Source organism: Perognathus longimembris, chromosome 3, assembly GCF_023159225.1.
Source record: "Perognathus longimembris pacificus isolate PPM17 chromosome 3, ASM2315922v1, whole genome shotgun sequence".
NCBI lineage: Eukaryota > Metazoa > Chordata > Mammalia > Rodentia > Heteromyidae > Perognathus > Perognathus longimembris.
In genome coordinates this window covers 97,132,157-97,151,304 of record NC_063163.1, presented here as the reverse complement: position 1 = coordinate 97,151,304, position 19,148 = coordinate 97,132,157, and the positions used below count along the sequence as shown (strand labels likewise).

The following is a 19,148-nucleotide window of genomic DNA, read 5'->3' as shown; positions in this document are numbered from 1 at the left end:
AGCAGAATGCACCAGGGCAGCAGCCATGGTGGTGGTGTCCTAAAGATACTGGATCCAGCCCCCAGGAGGATTTTGAGTAGGGCAAATATGATCTGGCTATTATTGGGGAAACCACCACCGATGAGAAAAGACTGAATAGCTGTGGGAAGGCTCTTGAGCTCTCAGAGTCTTGGTGGTAGGTGATAGAGGTGTTTCCAGCAGGGGTGGCAATGCAGGCACAGTGCTCAGGCCTGAGACCTTCCTCTGTTTCTGTGCAGGGGATTTTGTGCAGTTGCCTGTGCCCATCATCCAGCAGCTGTACCACTGGGACTGTGGCCTGGCCTGCTCCAGGATGGTGCTGCGGTGAGTGTACATTACTGCCTCTTGTGGCTCGAGGGCCACACAGGAAACCACCTTTGGGATTCATTGGTTTATGTATCTGTCTTTGAGGCTTGTAGGAGATTTAGTTTCCATCTGGGCCCTATTGCATCTGTAGATGTAAACAAAGGATTGATCAGGCTGCCCAGGTCTCCACTCTGCTGATGCCTAGAGTTTGGAATAGCCAGGGAAGTCCTAGGGACCCAGGCCTAGCAGAAAGGGCATCCTCCACCCTCCTAGGAGCCTCATTCATAGAGCTTCCTAAAGCTTTGAACAAGCCAAAAGAAATTAAAGACATTGCCTTGTTTAAGAGTTTATGGTTGACTCTGTGGAGCCACAGATCAGCTTCTGCCTCATGTGTTATACATTTGGAATTATGGAAAAGGGGTTTAACAAAATGGTTTGGTGCCTAAAACCTTGAAAACCACACATGTTCTAAGGGCCTCATCTTTGAAAATGAAGTCATTGAGGTCAGAGCAGGCAGAAATGCAAGAATCAGGGTGGGAATGTAGCTTAGTGGTAGAGTGCTTGCCTAGCATGCACAAAGCCCTGGGTTCAATACCTCAGTACCATATAAACAGAAAAAGCCAGAAGTGTCACTGTGGCATAAGTGGTTGAGTGTTTTAAGCAAAAGAAGCTCAGGGAGAATGCCCAGGCCCTGAGTTCAAGCTCCAGGACTGGCACAACAAAAATTTAAAAAGGAAAGAGACAGAGAGAGAAAAGGAAGGAAGGAAGGAAGGAAGGAAGGACATGCAAAAGTCGCAGAACTCAAACCCTTGACTCAGGTCAGATAGTGCCCTAGGCAGACTGGACCCTGACAGTCCTCAGGTTGTGCTCAGGCAGCATGTGGGAAGGCTTTGGGGTTTCATAATGAAGGACAGAGATTGCTGGGAGCAGGAGCTCCTCTAGCGGAGCGTGACCTGATCCAGCTTCTCAAGAGCAAGCTGACCTTGACTGGTTGGCCCACAGGTACCTGGGCCAGCTGGACGATGAAGAGTTTGAAAGTGCCCTACAAGAGCTGCGGCTGACCAGGAGCATCTGGACCATTGACCTGGCCTATCTGATGCGCCATTTTGGTGTGAGGCACCGCTTCTGTACGCAGACTCTGGGCGTTGACAAGGGCTACAAGAATCAGGTGAGCAGCCAGTCACTGAACCTTCTCACATGGGGCCAACCAGTAGTAGGGGCCAACCAGTAGTAGAGGCCACCCAGTTGTACTAGTTAGAAGAGAAAGCAGTCAAGGCCAGGACATCTAAGTGGTCAACAATAGGTATGCTACAGGCAGGTAATCCTGAGGAACAGTCTGCCTTCTATAGCACCCAGAGACTCTTCATCCTTCCCCACTATCAGCACAAAGCAGGCTCAAAGCCTTACAGTATGTCAGACCTCATATGGCTATTGCTTGCTCACTCTCTTCATCTCACAAGGACAGCCAGCTCTAGGCTGGGTAATTCACATTCTGAGGGCTGGGAATATGGCCTAGTGGCAAGAGTGTTTGCCTCATATACATGAAGCCCTGGGTTTGATTCCCCAGCACCACATATATAGAAAATGGCCAGAAGTGGCGCTGTGGCTCAAGTGGCAGAGTGCTAGCCTTGAGCAAAAAGAAGCCAGGGACAGTGCTCAGGCCCTGAGTCCAAGGCCCAGGACTGGCAAAACAAAACAAAACAAAGCTGGGAATATGGCCTAGTGGCAAAGTGCTTGCCTCGTATACATGAAGCCCTGGGTTTGATTCCTCAGCACCACATATATAGAGAAAAGCCGGAAGTGGAGCTGTGGTTCAAGAGGCAGAGTACTAGCCTTGAGCAAAAAGAAGCCAGGGACAGTGCTCAGGCCCTGAGTTCATGCCCCAGGACTGGCAACAAAAACACAACACAACAAAACAAAACCAACCTCATATTCGGAGCAAAAACCAAGATTGTCTTTCTTTTATTTTTTTCTCTTGAAAAATAATGTTAGCATAGATAGCTATGGTAACACACTAATATGTTCTACTTCCTTACAAAGCCAGACCTAGTTTTACCTGCCATAGAGGCAGCTCTTGACCTAGGCTCTAAAACTGCAGGGTTGTTCCTGGACTCCTAGCCCAGTCATCCTAACTCTGACTTGAGCCTTCCAGACCAGATGAAGAAGGTCTGTGTACAGAAGGGTCCTGTCTGCTTCCTGGTCACAAACTTCATAGGGCCTATACAGACTGAGCATATTTTATGAGCCACTTGCCCTGTAGCAGGCCTTCTCTTGCCCTCTCTCCATCTGTAACATCACTTCCTCCAAATGGAGTGAAGACAGCTGGAGTAGGTGGCCACTCTAGCTTGCCTTTCTTTCTTCAGTCCTTCTATAGGAAGCACTTTGACACAGAAGAGACCCGAGTGAACCAACTATTTTCACAAGCTAAGGCCTGCAAGGTGCTGGTGGAAAAATGGTAAGTGGCTACTCATTGTCAGTGACACTTGCAGGTGGGGAGACTTTGAGATGGTGATTGGGAAAAGCTGGGCCTCACGATAGAAAGAACTGGGGTTCCTACCCAGGTAGCTGTGGGTACTGACTCTGCCCCTCTGAGCCTCGATAGCCTTTTCTATACATACACTGGAGATCAGTGAGGCTTCACAGCTCAGGCTCTGGCCTGGAGTGGATCCTGAGCCAGTGTTGGAGGGACAGGAGAGCGAGAAAGGGTGGCTAGCTCTTGGACTATTTAAAGGATGATGACACAGGACAGAACACAGAAGCCCTAATGTAGAAGTGACAGCTTGCAGAATGTGCTGGCAAGGTAATGAACAGAGACAGGAAGCAGGGAAGACTAAGTGTGTAGCCTGTCTAAGGAAGCCTGGTCCCAGGAACTGTGGCCTTACTGGAACTTCTCCATTCTCATCTATATGATGGGGGCTGGGTTCAACCAGAGCATATGGACCACTTGCCTGGATTGGGGTGATGTTTTACAGGCTGGCTGTGTAGGCCGTTAGCAAGCCTGCTGTTTCCAACCCCTAGCCAGTCTTCCGAGGATCACTCTTCTCACATGTCCCTTTCTTTACAACTATCTCCTTTCTTATTAAAATAATTTTAACCACATGGTAGATGAATTGGAAAAACAGAAGCAAATCTCTATTCATCCTTTGGCCATATGAATACATGTTAGAAGGACAATTGACAAATATTTATTTAGGGAGGACCCTCAACTTGTCTGTTGCTGTCTCATTTCTCAGGAAGGAAACTGAGGCTGGGAAAGACCCACCTATGGTCACCCCCGGCATTGTGTCTATGTTGTGAGCCCAGCATTTCTTTCTTTTTTTTTTTTTTTTTTTTTTGTCCTGGGGCTTGAACTCAGGGCTTCTTTTTTGCTCAAGGCTAGGACTCTACCACTTGAGGCACAGCACCGCTTCTGGCTTTTTCTGTTTATTTGATACTGAGGAATCGAACCTGGGGCTTCATGCATGCTGGTCAAACACTCTACCACTGAGCCACATTCCCAGCCTGACCCCAGCATTTCTACCCCCATGATTACATGAAGCTCCAGCTTTCCCTTCCAGTCTACCACTGCTTATTTTTTCCCCATGACTGAAATCCCCACTTCTATACACCACTGGAAATCTGCCAGCTGTTTTGTTTCAGACACCACATGGGAAAATGGCACGTTTCTTTGCCCATGAATTTGAATTGGGGCAGTCCTTGGGTGGTAAGCAGCCCTTTCAGCAAAACGAGGTCCCTGGCATAGGCCTCCCAAAGCCCCTTCTGTCTCTTTTGGGTAGTTACTTGAAGTTGCTGGCTACTAGAGGGTACCAAAAGGGTGGGTTGAATCATGTGCCTTCTGGTTGAGGGGGTCAGTCAGCCTTTTCTGACTGATAACTTTTTGTCACAGAGTCTTAGAAAAAAAGAAAAATAGCTTTTCAGTAAAGCATTTGGTTTTGCATCTGGCTAATTCAATTAAACTGGGCTGGTCATTTCCAATGTAAACCACGTAGGATTTGAGGTAAAGAAGTAGCTTTTTCACTATCCAGGCTCTAGGCCAGGATAGGATTCTTTGTGCTGCCCCAGTGGTCCCTCAGTTGGGCCCATCTTTCCTTCTGCCCACCTTGCCTGCCAGGTCCAGATGATCCTTGTGTTCTCAGTATTTCCACCTTTCACCCATCTTCAGTGCACATACACACACTAGTCCCATGCTTAGCAAGGAGTTTTCTACCTGCAAGGAGCTCAGAGCACAGAGAAGACAAAGCCAGGTCTCTAAAGTATTGTAACACCAGGGAACAGGAGTACAAGCTGGGATCCAGCCAGTTGAGAGATGGGAAATGAGCATCGGTGTCACAAGCTGACCACCCACCCCCTCCTACCCACAGCACGGTAAGCGTGCAGGACATCCAGGCACACCTTGCCCAGGGCCATGTGGCCATCGTGCTGGTGAACTCAGGGGTGCTGCACTGTGACCTGTGCTCCAGCCCTGTCAAGTACTGCTGCTTCGCTCCCAGCGGCCACCGCTGCTTCTGCCGCACCCCAGACTACCAGGGCCACTTCATTGTTCTCCGTGGCTACAACAGGGCCACTGGCTGCATCTTCTACAACAATCCAGCCTATGCTGACCGTGAGTACTGGAGTCAGGGTAGAACAGGGTGCTCTGTGCTCACTGTCCTCTATGCCTGATCCCCATTCAACCTGCTATGGCCAGGATCTCCCTAAAGCTCTTCTCTTCCTAAACTCTTATCCTTGGGACTGCCCCCCTGGCCATGCAAGCAAACCAGCCACAGGCAAAGCTGGGCTGGCCTCTTACCACCCCTCCTTCTCACACTGCTAGCTCCACACTCCTGCCTATGCAAGTCCTCCTCTCTGTGACCCAGGCTGTAGTCTCCACCCCTCCCAACCTTTCAAGACAGCTGGCATAATTGTTAGAAAGTCTGGCCATTTGCCCTCAGGCCATAGAAAGACTTCTCCGACCTGTCTGGGTGGCCTGGAGCATGTTTCTTCCTCTCCCAGAACCTTACTTTCTCCATTTGCTAAACTGAGGAGGAGTCAGCAAAAGAGCTCAGGATGCCATAATAGGCCAGGGCTTCCTGGGGTGGAAGACTTGAGCCAAGATGGTGGCTCGGCAGGTGGTACATACTCAGACCTAGCTCCCCCCACCTACTGACCCCACTCTGCCCTTCCCACCCTCAGCAGGAATGTGCAGCACCAGCATCAGTAACTTTGAGGAGGCCAGAACCAGCTATGGCACCGATGAGGACATCCTCTTTGTCTTCTTGGACAGCTGACAGTAGGAGCCTGGTATGCCCAGGCCCTTGGATCCCATACCTGCCCCTCGCCAGGCAGGTCTACTCAGGATGCCCAGGCTGGGGGCTAATGGGGTTGGGATGCAGAACTGTAGCCTCAGCCTGCCTGACAAAGCCCTGGAGAACTCTAGGAGACTATGGTACAGCTAGTTTGTCCACCAGTGCTATGCATCATCATGCCGCTTATTCCAAGCACCTGCTGATTGCTGGAGCTATCCCCAAAGCATCTGAGAGGAGTCTCCTCTAGGACCCCAGATCCAATTCCAGCTGTGCACAGATGAAGTTCTCCCTTAAGGGTACCCATGTTGGCTTCCAGCAAGGGGAAAGGTCTGGCCTCAGGACTGAACCTTGAAGAGAGAAGTTGTTTGACCTGCTGCTTGTCAAGACAGCATCTGTGTTTGGAGAAAGCACAGCTGAACCCCTTAAAGCCTGATCTAGAAATGTTCTATAGCACTCCCTTCCCCACCCCCACCCCATGGTGGATACCACCATGGTGCTGCCTCCTGCCTTCAGGGTATACATGTTTCTGTGACCCGTATCAAGGCTAGGTTACAATACAGCCTAAAACACCCCATAGCCACTCTGCGGTGCAGACATAGGAATGTTCTCAGCCTTTTGGATACTCCAGCTCTGTGGGGTGCAGAGCCTTCGGGAGTTGCCGGGCCCAGCTCCACTACTGGCTCTGTTAGCCAGCAGCAGAGGAATTCTCCAGGAATCAACAGCTGCCCAGACCTGAGACAGCCTTCTATTTCCATGATGCCTTCTGGCACCAGCCTGAATCACAACAGCAGGGACTGTCTTGGGCGGGGGGGGGGACCTCCGGGTCTCTGGGGGCTGAGTGCTAGGGCCTGTGCTCCTAACACAGTGGGCAGGAGGCAGCACACAGCTTCCACCCACCCCAGTTCTCATGCCAGGACCTTTTGCACAGAACATTGGCTCTCTTCTGTCTTGACAGAGGTGGATAATGCCCAGATCGTATAGCACAGCAAGTAGCAATGACAGAAATTGATTTATTTTTCTTTCTGGAAGCAAGAGTGTTTATTTCATTGAAATTTAAGATTTTACTTTTTTGGGGGTTGAGTGTCACCTTCAAGTAAGACAATAATAGTGAGACTGCAGGTACTTTGGAACCACTAGCACCTCTTTCACACAGCAGGTAGGCTAGCTCAAGTTTTTTTCAAAGAAGAGGCTTAGCCAATTGTCTGGGTGCCAGGGCCCTTACCTTATAAAGGGAGTGGCTAAAGCACTGGGGACAGCCTACCAAGACTGGTGGAGCTGGATCTTGAACCTATGTCTGCACCTAAGAAACAAGGGAAATAAGTGGCTTCCAAAGAGGCTAGGGACACCCATCCGTCGTGGACTGCCTCTGAGAAGGAAGCAGGAGTACCCCGATAGCCCACCATCTCTGTACTCCTGGGACTTGATCTTCTAGTACCCCAGGTATGATGTGGCAGCTGCTTCCCCTGCCCACCAGTGGCCCTTTCTCATCTCGGTAGCTCTGAGGAGCCAAGGTAGTTTGTGCTTACAAGGGCTGTCAGATCCCCCACCCACACTGCTCCTCAATAGCAGATAGCATTGGCCCAAGAGGGAACTTTTTTTTAAATCTAGGAAGCAACCCTGGACTTTAGAGACTCATGTTAGCTTTCCTCTGGTCTCATTTCCATTGCCTTAATGCTGGATCAGCCAGGACTCCACGGAATTGTGACTTCCAGCCCATAGTACTCACAATACTCACAGTCCTATGGGAGGTTCTGGTAAGCTTCTGGTGAGAATAACTACATGAAGGAAGCCAACAGGACCGCATGAAGCCCTCAGGCTCTGTGGAGGTGCATGAAGTGTGGTGTACATGCTGGGGTGGCAGTCATTGGGAACTGGCCTCCACAGAAAGTGGTCATAGCACCTCTTCCATCCAGGACATTTAGGAATGCTGACTTTGGGCCCAGATAATGGATTTTCAGAGCAAGTTATAGATTACAGGTCACCTGTTGGTAAAATTAACAACAACAAAAAACAAACCCTGCTCATCCCCAAGACACAGAGGAGGATCATAAAGACAGTACACAAGCCTTGCTGTGTTCTTGCACAAGTCGGGAAAATGGGACTGGAAAAACAGCCTGGACATCAGGGACTTTGTCCACAGCACATGGCACCCACAACTGCCTAGCCCATCCTCACACTGCACCCCAGTGCAGCCTCGGAGCCACGTGGGACAGAAGGTATCTTTGTTCCCTCCAGCCACAGAGGGATGAAAGGGATCTTTTGCATTGCAGAGATTTTATACATAAATATATTTTATTTGTAATGAGTCATTCTCAATAAACATTACTCTTAACTGCATAATAGTGGCCTCTCTTGACTGGCCTACATGAACTTGCGTCAAGCTGCAGAATTCCTGTCTCATATCGTTCCTAGCATGGGCAAATGAGAATCCAGGTGGTTGACTTACCATATCCCATTTTAGCCTTGTCAAATCCCTCTCCTCAGACCTTGATGTTCATTCAAGGCCTGGAGAGGCGGTGGCTGTAGAAAAGGCTTCAGAATCCAGACTGCTTTTTAAAGAGGGTAGAAGAACAGGTGGCTGTGGGAGGAAATAAGAGAAATGGATCTATGGGAAGGAGCAAAGCTGGAAATTCAGTAGGCAGGACTCCAACCCTCTCTGCACCCTGCACTGTGCGCTCTGACCTGTGACTACACTTACCTGCCAGGTAGTGGGTTCCAGGATTTCACTTAAACCATTTTATTTCACAAGTCTACTCATGAAAAAGGAAATGTTTGAAAGTTGTGACTGATCTAGCAACCTCAGAACAATTACAAGAGCCAGGCACTGGTTGCTCATGCCTGTAATCCTAGCTGCTCAAGTGGCTGAGATCTGAGGATCTCAGTTCAAAGCCAGCTTGGGCAGGAAAGGCCGTGAGACTCTCATCTCCCGTTAACCACCAGAAAACCAGAAGTGGAGCTGTGGCTCAAAGTGGTAGAGCACTAGCCTTAAGCAAAAGAGCTCAAGGATAGTGTTCAGGCCCTGAGTTCAAGACCCATGGCCACCAAAACAACAACAACAACAAAATAGCAAAACAATTATTACATAGCCAGGGCCTTTAGCTGGACTGATAGAACCACAGCTAACTTCTTGTGTCGGGAGCAGGTCTTCCACAGAATTAGTGCTCTAATTCTGACTGCTACTTGGCCCCTCTTACCAACTATATTGTGAGGATCAATTAATGGCCTTTTAAAAAGTAATTTTATTTATATTTTAAGTAGTTGTACAAAGGAGTTGCCATTCAACAGAGTAGTATATGAATACAATGTATCTTAATCCATGTCACCACTTTCATCATTCTCCCCCACATCCCAATCCCACTTCTTTCCCCTCCCCCCTTTTTTTGTCAGTTGCAGAGCTTGAACTCAGGGCCTGGTAGCTATCCCAGAGCTCTTTTGCTCAAAGTTAGCACTCTACCACTTTGAGCCATAGTGCCACTTAGAGTTTTCTGGTTGTAAATTGGAGATGAGAATCTCACAGAACAGAATTTTCCTGCCTGGGGTTGGTTTTGAACCATGATCCTCAGATCTCAGCCCTCTGAGTCACTAAGGTTACAGGTGTGAGCCACTGGCACCTGGCTCCTCCATTTTCATAATTTTGTAGGATACATATCTGTTGCTAATTGCAACTTGGGACACCACAATGGGATACTGGAGCCAAAGAAACGAGAAAAGACAGAGCGAATAAAAAAGTGGGGAACTACTGGGTCCAGAAGCTCACTGTCTTCCTAACCCCTAGGCTCCTATAAGTAAGTTTATCTAGTTCAATACAGGAGCGGTCACTACAGGTACATGCAGAACATAAGAGTATCAATCTTGTGGTTACAGCCATTAACATGAGGTATAGTTTGTATACATAGTGATAATTGACTCTCTTATCCTTAGGGAGCAGAGGGGAGTGGTAAACATTTAACCATAACACAAACATTCATCTTATTTCCAAGGTCTCAAGCTTTTAGGGTCCAAACAGCAATAACTTAAACAAATTCAGGGTTGTAACTCACACATTTGTTTTGCCTTGTCAGTTTGACCATTCAGGGGTCCAGTTCTCGGCCTTCTGTGTACTGACAAGGTGGCATTCCAACCTCATAACCCTTTTCGGGTCCCGCTGCTCGGGCTCCAGAGTTCCCTGCACACAGTGAATTTTATGACTGCATCTCCCTCACTTCCTCTCCTTATTCACTTACCTTTCCCCACCTCCACCCCTATTTCTGAGTGCCCAATTCCTGGTGTTCATTTTGTTGGACTGTGAGTTCAATTTTCTAAGGAACTATACCATTTGAGTTTTTCCCTGAATCTACTATATTTCAGTTAGTATACTTGTGTGTCCTTGGATACCACCTCAAAGTGTATATTTATTTATAGATTAATTCTAGCTTCTACATATGAAAGAAAACATACATCCTTTGTCTCTCTGAGCTTGATGTAACATGATATTTTTTTTTTTTTTTTTTTTTTTTTTTTTTTTTTTTTTTTGGCCAGTCCTGGGGCTTGGACTCAAGGCTAGCACTCTGCCACTTGAGTCACAGCGCCACTTCTGGCCATTTTCTGTATATGTGGTGCTGGGGAATCAAACCCAGGGCCTCATGTATATGAAGCAGGCACTCTTGCCACTAGGCCATATCCCCAGCCCCAACATGATATTTTTTCTAGGTCCTTTTTTTTTTTTTTGCAAATGATGCAGTACAATTCTTTCTAAAAACATGGGAAGCCTCACAATTTTATATGTCATCCTTGCGCATGGGTCCATGCTAATCTCCGTACCTGGGGTGTCCAGCTAGAGTGTGCTGGGCAGATACAGGTGCTCTGTGTTTGCCAGTCGCTTATAGAGTTGGTAGTGAGCTTGTCTTTCACTTCTGCTTGAGTCCTCTACACACCCTAGAAAGAGGGCCCTCATCTGAATGAGCACATCTTGGGTCATGGGTACCTAAGAAACCATTACATACAGTTATAGGAGACAAATAATGAGACAGGTGTTAAAGCAGAAAGGGCAAAATAGGGTGGGGTGCCTGGCCAGGGAGCAGTGAAGGGTAGGGATAGTGAGGTCATAGGCTAAGCACTTCAGCCTGAAATCCCATTAGGCGCTGAAGGTGTAGCACAAGAGGTATAGCACCTGCCTAGTAAGTGTAAGGCCCTGAGTTTAAGCCCCAGTGCCACCACCACCAACCAAACAACTTTGCTTGTACATTTTTTGGCAGCACATATACTAAAATTAGAAGCCCCATTAAGAGTTTAAATGCCAAGCTGGGGCAAAGATTTGGGTCCCAGAGACCACACCAGTACCTGTACCCAGGAGTCAGAGGGCACACATGCCATTCTACCTTGCTAGTCTATTTTGTCCTACCTGGTGTTTGGTAGACTATAGTACCACCTTTCCCAGTGTGCACCTCCTATCTCTACACCCCTCATGAGGCCACCACCCTCTTTCACCATATGGTCCCTATGGGCCACCAGCAGACACTGAACCCTCACTTACAGGGAGAGAGACAAGAACACATCACAAAACAAGTCATTTCTACCATTACACACATAACCAGTTTTACCAGTAGGATCAGTCACACATTGATTGTAGTAGGTTGTGTGGAATTTTACTCGTAAATGACTGCAGGAGCCATGATATCAAACTTCCCAGTTTGAAACAACAAGCATCTCACAGTTTCTGTGGATCATAAATCTGGTACAGCTTCACTGGTACCTCTGGCTTAGAATTTTTTCATACTTTTTCAGTCAGACTGTAGCTTAGGGTTCCTGTGCTCTCAAGGCTAGATTGGGGCTAGAACAATGGCTTCCAAGCTCCCTCATAAGAATGCTGACCCAGCCTCCCAAGTGTCCTTACGTCACAGCAGCTAGTAACCTGAGTTATGATGATGAGCCCAGTGGTGCCCACAATGGGAGCCACAATCTTTTTATAACCCTGATCTCAAAGTGATGTTCTATCACTTCTGCAGTGTGCTATTTTTCAGAAGTGAATCAGTAACCAGGAGTTTGTCTGCACCATCAGAAAAGGTCAGTGGTCAGTTTGTCCTTGTCCTGGGTAAATTGAGACAACCAGGCCCCAAGCACGTGACCAGTGGCAAGAGGGATCCAGGCACATGTTAGGTACAGAGGTCAGAATTCAGCTCCCCTTAACAGAAAAGAAAAGTTCTTTCATGGATTAATATAGCAGAATTGCTTCCTTCTGATGGGGGTTTGGACTTAAAGTAATACAATTTAAAAATACACACAGTTACTTAAAAAAAAAAAACTTCTGGGATCTACAGGAAAGTCATCAGAAACTACTGTCTAAGGAAATAAGAAAGAAAAAAGAAATTAGTACATAAATCCAGTGGTGAGAATTTATATGCAATGGGGTAACCTGTTAGGCCTGTTTGTGCTACAGTCCCCACTAAGAGATTTAGGGTGTGCAGAAATGGCTCCATACAATCACATAACAATCACACTATCATGTGGCCATAAAATAGCCCTGGTATTCCATAAAATATGTTTAAAAACTTAAGGCCAGGGGCTGGGGATATAGCCTAGTGGCAAGAGTGCCTGCCTCGGATACACGAGGCCCTAGGTTCGATTCCCCAGCACCACATATGCAGAAAACGGCCAGAAGCGGCGCTGTGGCTCAAGTGGCAGAGTGCTAGCCTTGAGCGGGAAGAAGCCAGGGACAGTGCTCAGGCCCTGAGTTCAAGGCCCAGGACTGGCCAAAAAAAAAAACTTAAGGCCAGGCTCACATCTGTAATTCTATTTACTTGGGAGGCTGAGATCTGAGGACAGTGATTCGAAGCAAGCCACAGTGCCACTTCTGGCTTTTTCTATATATGTGGTGCTGAGGAATTGAACCAAGGGCTTCATGTATGTGAGGCAAGCACTTTACCACTAAGCCATATTCCCAGTCCACCCCCCCCCCCTTATCTCCATTTAATCACCAAAAAAATCTGGAAGTAGAGCTGTGGCCCAAGTGCCCAGACCCTGAGTTGAAGTCCTAGAACTGGCACACGCGCACACGTGCGCACACACATACACACATATACACCCTCAACTGAGTACAGGTCTAGTCCAAAGGGGAAACTGTGGCCCAGAGAGGGACCATGACTGCCCAAGATCATTACTCAACAAACTAGTGACAGAGTTAGACTCAAACTTGTTTGGTTCACCATAGACTCATGTTTCACCATGGTTCATCATGGTTCACCATGGGGTGAACCAATGCTGGGAGAACCAGGAAAGGAACTCTGAATTCTGGAGCCAGATACTGGGATACTGCTGGCTCCTGGAGGCCTATCCCCACATAGAAAGGTTAGCACATGGCCTAATATCTAGAAGAGGACAAATTCTTCAGCTGGCTTCCTGGCTCGCCGCCATTTGACCTGCCTCAGGTGATGATGTGTGTGCTTGCCCCACAGTCCAGCGTCAGAACAATATTGAAGAAAGCAGGAAACTTCAAGATGCCATCTTACTGACTGGCTGCTTGTGCCTAGGGGCCAAGTGATGGGACCCCACGGGGACTTGAGTGTTTATGGGAAAACTGCCTAAAAGTAGAGACTAACTGCCATCCCCCAGGTTCAGATTAATGATCCCTACAGTGGCTTCTTTCCCCTTCCTTCCTGTCCCTCATTTTCCTTCTCTGTCTTGCCCTAAATATTGTTTCTTGAAGCTCTTCACTTCTGTCCTTAGGTCTCTGAGGATCTGGTAAACCCTTCCTCAACCTGTTTGGAGGGTTCAGTGTCCACATCTTATTTAATCTTCACAGAAATAACTTCTTGCCTCCTACTTGTCAAAGTCCTCCATCAGGGCCTTTGCACCTACTGTCCCCTCATCCTGTCCACTCCCTCAGGGATCTGCCTAAATGCCACCACATTTTTTTTTGCCAGCCCTGGGACTTGAACTCGGAGCCTGGGCGCACTGTCCCTGGCTTCCTTTTGTTCAAGGCTAGCACTCTACCAGTTGAGCCACAGCACCACTTCCAGCCTTTTCTGTTTATGTGGTGCTGAGGAATTGAACCCAGGGTTTCATGCATGCTAGGCAAGCACTCTACCACTAAGCCACATTCTTATCCCTATACCTTTTAACAATAGCAACCTGAGCAACATTTTTGAGCATTTGAACATCATCATATCATTGGAGAATGAGCCCAAAGAATTCTAGATAGAGTCTTGTAGTCAGCTCTACCCCCAGGGAAGTTTTCCAGTTTTTATGTTAAAACTAGGCAAATCCATCTAGACACTACTGGCTCATGCCTGTAACCCTAGCACTCATAAGGCTGACAGTTGAGGATCTTGGTTCAAAGCTAGTCGGGATAATTGTGAGACTCATATTTCTATAAAAAAAAACAAAACACTGAAAGTGGAGATGTGGCTAGGGCACCGACTTTGAGCAGAAATCTGAGAGACCATAAATTTAAGCCCCAGTTCTAGCACCAAAACAAACCAAAAAAACCCTAGTCAAAACTAAGCATCAGGGCTGGGGATATGGCCTAGTGGCAAGAGTGCCTGCCTCGTATACATGAGACCCTGGGTTCGATTCCCCAGCACCACATATACAGAAAACGGCCAGAAGTGGCGCTGTGGCTCAAGTGGCAGAGTGCTAGCCTTGAGCAAAAAGGAAGCCAGGGACAGTGCTCAGGCCCTGAGTCCAAGGCCCAGGACTGGCCAAAAAAAAAAACAAAGAAAAAAAAACAACTAAGCATCATTATGACAAACAGGAAAGAACATATCTTGGATTTAAGTTGGATTCCTCAAGAAACTGATTACCAATTAGGTGTAGAATGAGTCAGCCAAAGAATAAACAGCCTGGCCGGGCATTAGTGGCTCACGCCTATAATCCTATCTACTCAGGAGGTTGAGATCTGAGGATCACAGTTTGAAAACAGGCCAGGCAGAAAAGTCTTTGAGACTTATCTCTAATCAACCACCAGCAAAACAAGAAGTGGTGCTGTAGCTCAAATGGTAGAGTGCTACCCTTGAGCAAAAGAGCTCAGGAATAGCGCCAAGGCCCTGAGTTCAACAACAACAAAAATGAATGAACAGCCTGAAACACCAGTCAGGAAACAATATACCTTTCACATGATGGTCCAGGAGTCCAGAAGCTGAAAGAGTGTCCAAGGTGAGAGTTCTCCTACCCGACCTAGGGCTAGTGTGGACTGAAATGTCCTCAGTTCATACAGGTAAGCCAAAAATCCCTGCCACACCTAGCAAATGTGTCCTTGTTTAGTGATCCAGAGCCACTTTCTCCCTCTGTGAGTTTTATCCTTCTTTTCTCTCCCCCAACATGAGGTCTGAGAAATGATTAGTGATAACAGGTTTTTCTGCGCTCAGTGGGGACAAAGATCATGTGTACCTGCTTAAGAATATTGAAGAATTTGGGGACACACTTCTATTGATCTGTTAGTTATGAGTGCTCAAATCACTATCCTAACCTGATCTCCATGGGAGAAAAAGAGTTTCTATATTTATCTGGTGGGGATTGGGCAACTTTCACAGCAGGAAGAGGAAAAGCTAAGTGCCTTGACTCTTTGGTCCAATTAAACGTATTGTACCAACATCTGACTACATAGTAGTGTTGTGCCAAGTCACAAGACCACCACCAAGAAGACCAACGAGACTCAGACATTCCGAAATGCAAAAGCAAGGCAAGGCTTTATTTAAGCGAGCTGCAACTCGGGCCTCGTCCTACCCACCAACACAGCGGAGGTTAGGAGGGAGCCCCGAGCTTTGATTACACAGGGCTTATAAAGGCAAAGAACAAAGTTACAACAATCAGGTGTTCAAGCAAGCAAGATTAGGATACAGGTACAAATCTGATTGGCTTAGGGTTTGATTCTAGGGGTGGTCAGAGTTAAGCATTCCCAGCAGTTAGAGTTCTAGTCTGACTGGGCCCTAATGGGCTTGTCCTGGGTCTGCTCACAGGGCCTGCTTATCTCAGGTTCGCGTGGTAAAGTGGGGTTCACGTGGTAAAATGAGGTTCACGTGGTAACATGGGGCCTGACTTCAAAGTCTGGCACTTCATTTCCCCCTTTTTCTTTTTGGTACTGTTGTGCCAAGTCGCAAGACCACCCCCAAGAAGACCACCGAGATTTAGACACTCCGAAATGCAAAAGCAAGGTAAGGCTTTATTTAACGAGCTGCCAACTCGGGCCTCGTCCTACCCACCGACACAGCGGAGGTTAGGAGGAAGCCTCGAGCTATGATTACACAGGGCTTATAAAGGCAAAGAACAAGGTCACATCAGCTGTGCAAGCAAGATTAGAACACAGGTACAAATCTGATTGGCTCAGGGTTTGATTCTAAAATGGGGTTCACGTGGTGGGGCCTGACTTCAAAGTCTGGCACCTCAGTACCTTGGGAGCCAATCATGGCTCCATTCTGTCCATTTCAATGGCTTGTCTGTCTAGGGGATGATATAGAGATAAGGCATGGGCCAATAGGGCCCAAAGTAGTAACCAAAGGGCCTGTCACCATTTCTCACAAGTACAGTCTCTGTACCTCTGTTTTGCATGCCTCTAGTTTATCCTGCCTCATCTTCCCAGAATCAACTCTGGTCCCTCGGTTTTAAAGTGGGGCTGATGGGTGAAGATCATCCATCTTCTGTAACTTCTTCAGGCTGACTCAGGGGCGTTGACCTTACCTAGCCAGGAACCTATAACCTTAGTCTACTTTACCAAGGGACTGCAGGATTATTGCAAACTGAAAATTAACTTTCAGCTATACAGACTTACTATCAGCTGTATAGTGTTTAGTATCCAAATGTAAGCAACAAAATAATACATAAACTTCTCAGCTGTGCTCTAAGGGTTGGGTGGCTATACCCGTATTTCCTGAGCAAGCCCAAAACTACCTAAAATAAGGGAGTAAGCTGCCAAAATAACATCAACCTTAGCCTGGGTAGCAAGGAAAGAAGGAAAAAAGAAAATTATAACAATATTCAGTCTAACTTTCTTTTCTTGAGGCGAAGGCGAAGCGGCTGAGTCGGGTGCTTGGAGACCTCCCATCTACCACGGTAGTCATTGTCCAGGGCAAAAGGGTCAGCTGGCCTGGCGTGGGAGCAATGGACCCAAGTGGCGATGCCATCTACCTTAATGGCGGTGGGAGTAGTCAGTAGCACCACATAGGGTCCCTTCCACTGTGGTTCTAAGGATTTGGGGTTATGTCTCCGGACGAACACCCAATCCCCTGGTCTGAATAAATGGGGGGTAGGGACAGAAGCAGAATCATATAATGCCTTAAGTTGGGGCCACATACTCTTGTGCGCGAGCTGCAAATAATCAAGTTTACACAAAAATTCAGTATCATCCAAATCAGCAAGCAATTCAGTCTGAAGGCTAGGGATAATGGGCGGGGGGTACCCATACATTATTTCAAAAGGAGTAAAGCCAAGCTGATAGGGAGAATTTCTTACCCTAAGCAGAGCAAAAGGAAGGAGTGACACCCAGTCTGCACCAGTCTCTAAGGCCAATTTAGTTAAGGTCTCTTTTAGAGTCCGATTCATTCTCTCTACCTGTCCTGAACTCTGGGGTCTATAAGCACAATGCAATTTCCAATCCGTCCCCAGTGCAGCGGCTATTCCCTGACTTACTTTTGAGATGAAAGCCGGTCCTTTGTCCAACCCAATGGTGGATGGGAAGCCATACCTGGGTAGGATTTCTTCCAGGATCTTCTTAGCCACTACATTTGCAGTCTCATGCTTTGTTGGATAGGCTTCCACCCATCCTGAAAAGGTGTCTATAAAAACTAGCAAATATTTGTATCCAAATTTTCCAGGTTTAATTTCTGTGAAATCTACTTCCCAATACACGCCTGGCCTATCCTATCCCCACGGAGGCGAGCTCCTTTAGTCATGCTTTGTTGGATAGGCTTAACTTGTTGATTGGTAAGCTGACAGGCCTTACAATTTTTTTTTTTTTTTTTGGCCAGCCCTGGGGCTTGGACTCAGGGCCTGAGTACTCTCCCTGGCTTCTTTTGCTCAAGGCTAGCACTCTGCCACTTGAGCCACAGCGCCACCTCTGGCCGTTTTCTGTATATGTGGTGCTGGGGAATTGAACCCAGGGCCTCATGTATACGAGGCAAACGCTCTTGCCACTAGGCCATATCCCCAGCCCCAGGCCTTGCAATTTTTAACAATATCTTCAATAAGTTGATTTCCTTGTCTAATTTTCACTTTGGAGTATCAGAGCAAGTCCTGCATTCTTCGGGTTCCCATGTGAGAAGCTTGGTGGATTCTTTTAAGGATCCCCTTACCCAGCCTTTGTGGCAAGATAAGTTTCCCTTCACCAGTTTTCCACCAGTCATTGTTTCCTTCTCTGTCCGGGGTTTTGTGGGCCATGGGAATTTTCTTTATCCACTCCAAGTCTTCTTGGGAATACTGGGTTACAAGAGGTAAAGCTCGTGGTCCTGGGTCTACTAGAGTCAATACTTCTGCTCTGGGCTGGAGGGCTGCTTCCTTAGCTGCCTGGTGGGCTAGATTATTCCCTCTAGTCACCGAATATAGATAGAGGCTTGGCCATCTCAGCGAACCCAAGTATCCACAGCCGGCAAAAACCCGCTGTTCCCAGGAACTCTGACTTGTCTGGCTGACTTAGTTACAGGGATTTTTAGCACAGTCTCTTTACGTGCATCTGACAGCCAATGCTTGCCCTCTTTTAATATGAAGCCCAGATAAGTGACTTCAGGTTTACAAATTTGTGCCTTTTTAGTGGAGGCCCTATAGCCCAAATTGCCAAGAGTCTTTAAGAGCCTAGCTGTTCCCTTTAGACAGCTATTCTTGTCTGGAGCGGCTATTAACAAATCATCTACATATTGCAATAGACTTATTTCAGTATTTTGGGAGCGGTACTCACTCAGGTCTTCATGTAATGCCTCATCAAAGATGGTAGGCGAATTCTTTTTTTTTTTTTTTTTTGGCCATCCTGGGCCTTGGACTCAGGGCCTGAGCACTGTCCCTGGCTTCTTCCCGCTCAAGGCTAGCACTCTGCCACTTGAGCCACAGCGCCGCTTCTGGCCGTTTTCTGTATATGTGGTGCTGGGGAATCGAACCTAGGGCCTCGTGTATCCAAGGCAGGTACTCTTGCCACTAGGCTATATCCCCAGCCCGGTAGGCGAATTCTTGAATCCTTGAGGCAGCCTGATCCAGGTCAATTGACCGCTTATCCCGATTTCAGGATCGTGCCAAGTAAATGCAAAGTAGCTTTGGCTCTGTGGGGCTAAGGGCAAGCTAAAGAAGGCATCCTTTAGATCCAACACAGTATACCACACATGGCTCCGTGATAGGGAGCTCAGCAGGGTATATGGGTTTGGGACTGTTGGATGAATGTCCATTACTCTCTTGTTAACTTTTCTCAAGTCTTGCACTGGTCTGTAATCATTAGAATTAGGCTTTTTTAACAGGCAACGGTGGAGTTTTCCAGGCTGACTGGATGGGCTTCAGAACTCCTAAATCTAACAATTTTCTGATGTGAGGAGTGATCCCCTTCTTTGCTTCTAGTGACATAGGGTACTGGCAAACTCTTACTGGGTCAGC

At 47.4% G+C, this 19,148-nt stretch overlaps 1 protein-coding gene across 5 annotated transcripts in view; it reads left to right on the top strand.

The window, feature by feature from the left end:
- Nucleotides 1–19,148, top strand: part of Gucd1 (guanylyl cyclase domain containing 1) — a 32,715-nt gene that overhangs the window by 4,715 nt on the left and 8,852 nt on the right. The window contains exons 2-7 of one of the 5 annotated variants that reach the window (XR_007210511.1): nucleotides 258–342; nucleotides 1,327–1,492; nucleotides 2,688–2,779; nucleotides 4,686–4,927; nucleotides 5,497–6,102; nucleotides 17,215–17,224. Coding sequence is in view for 4 of the 5 variants with exons in the window: in XM_048343535.1 (XP_048199492.1) it covers nucleotides 258–342; nucleotides 1,327–1,492; nucleotides 2,688–2,779; nucleotides 4,686–4,927; nucleotides 5,497–5,591 (680 nt within the window). In the remaining variant the exon portion in view is untranslated. Of the gene's footprint in view, nucleotides 1–257; nucleotides 343–1,326; nucleotides 1,493–2,687; nucleotides 2,780–4,685; nucleotides 4,928–5,496; nucleotides 7,985–17,214; nucleotides 17,225–19,148 lie in introns of those variants that run through there. The other 4 variants (XM_048343538.1, XM_048343537.1, XM_048343535.1 and 1 more) reach the window with 4 other exon arrangements.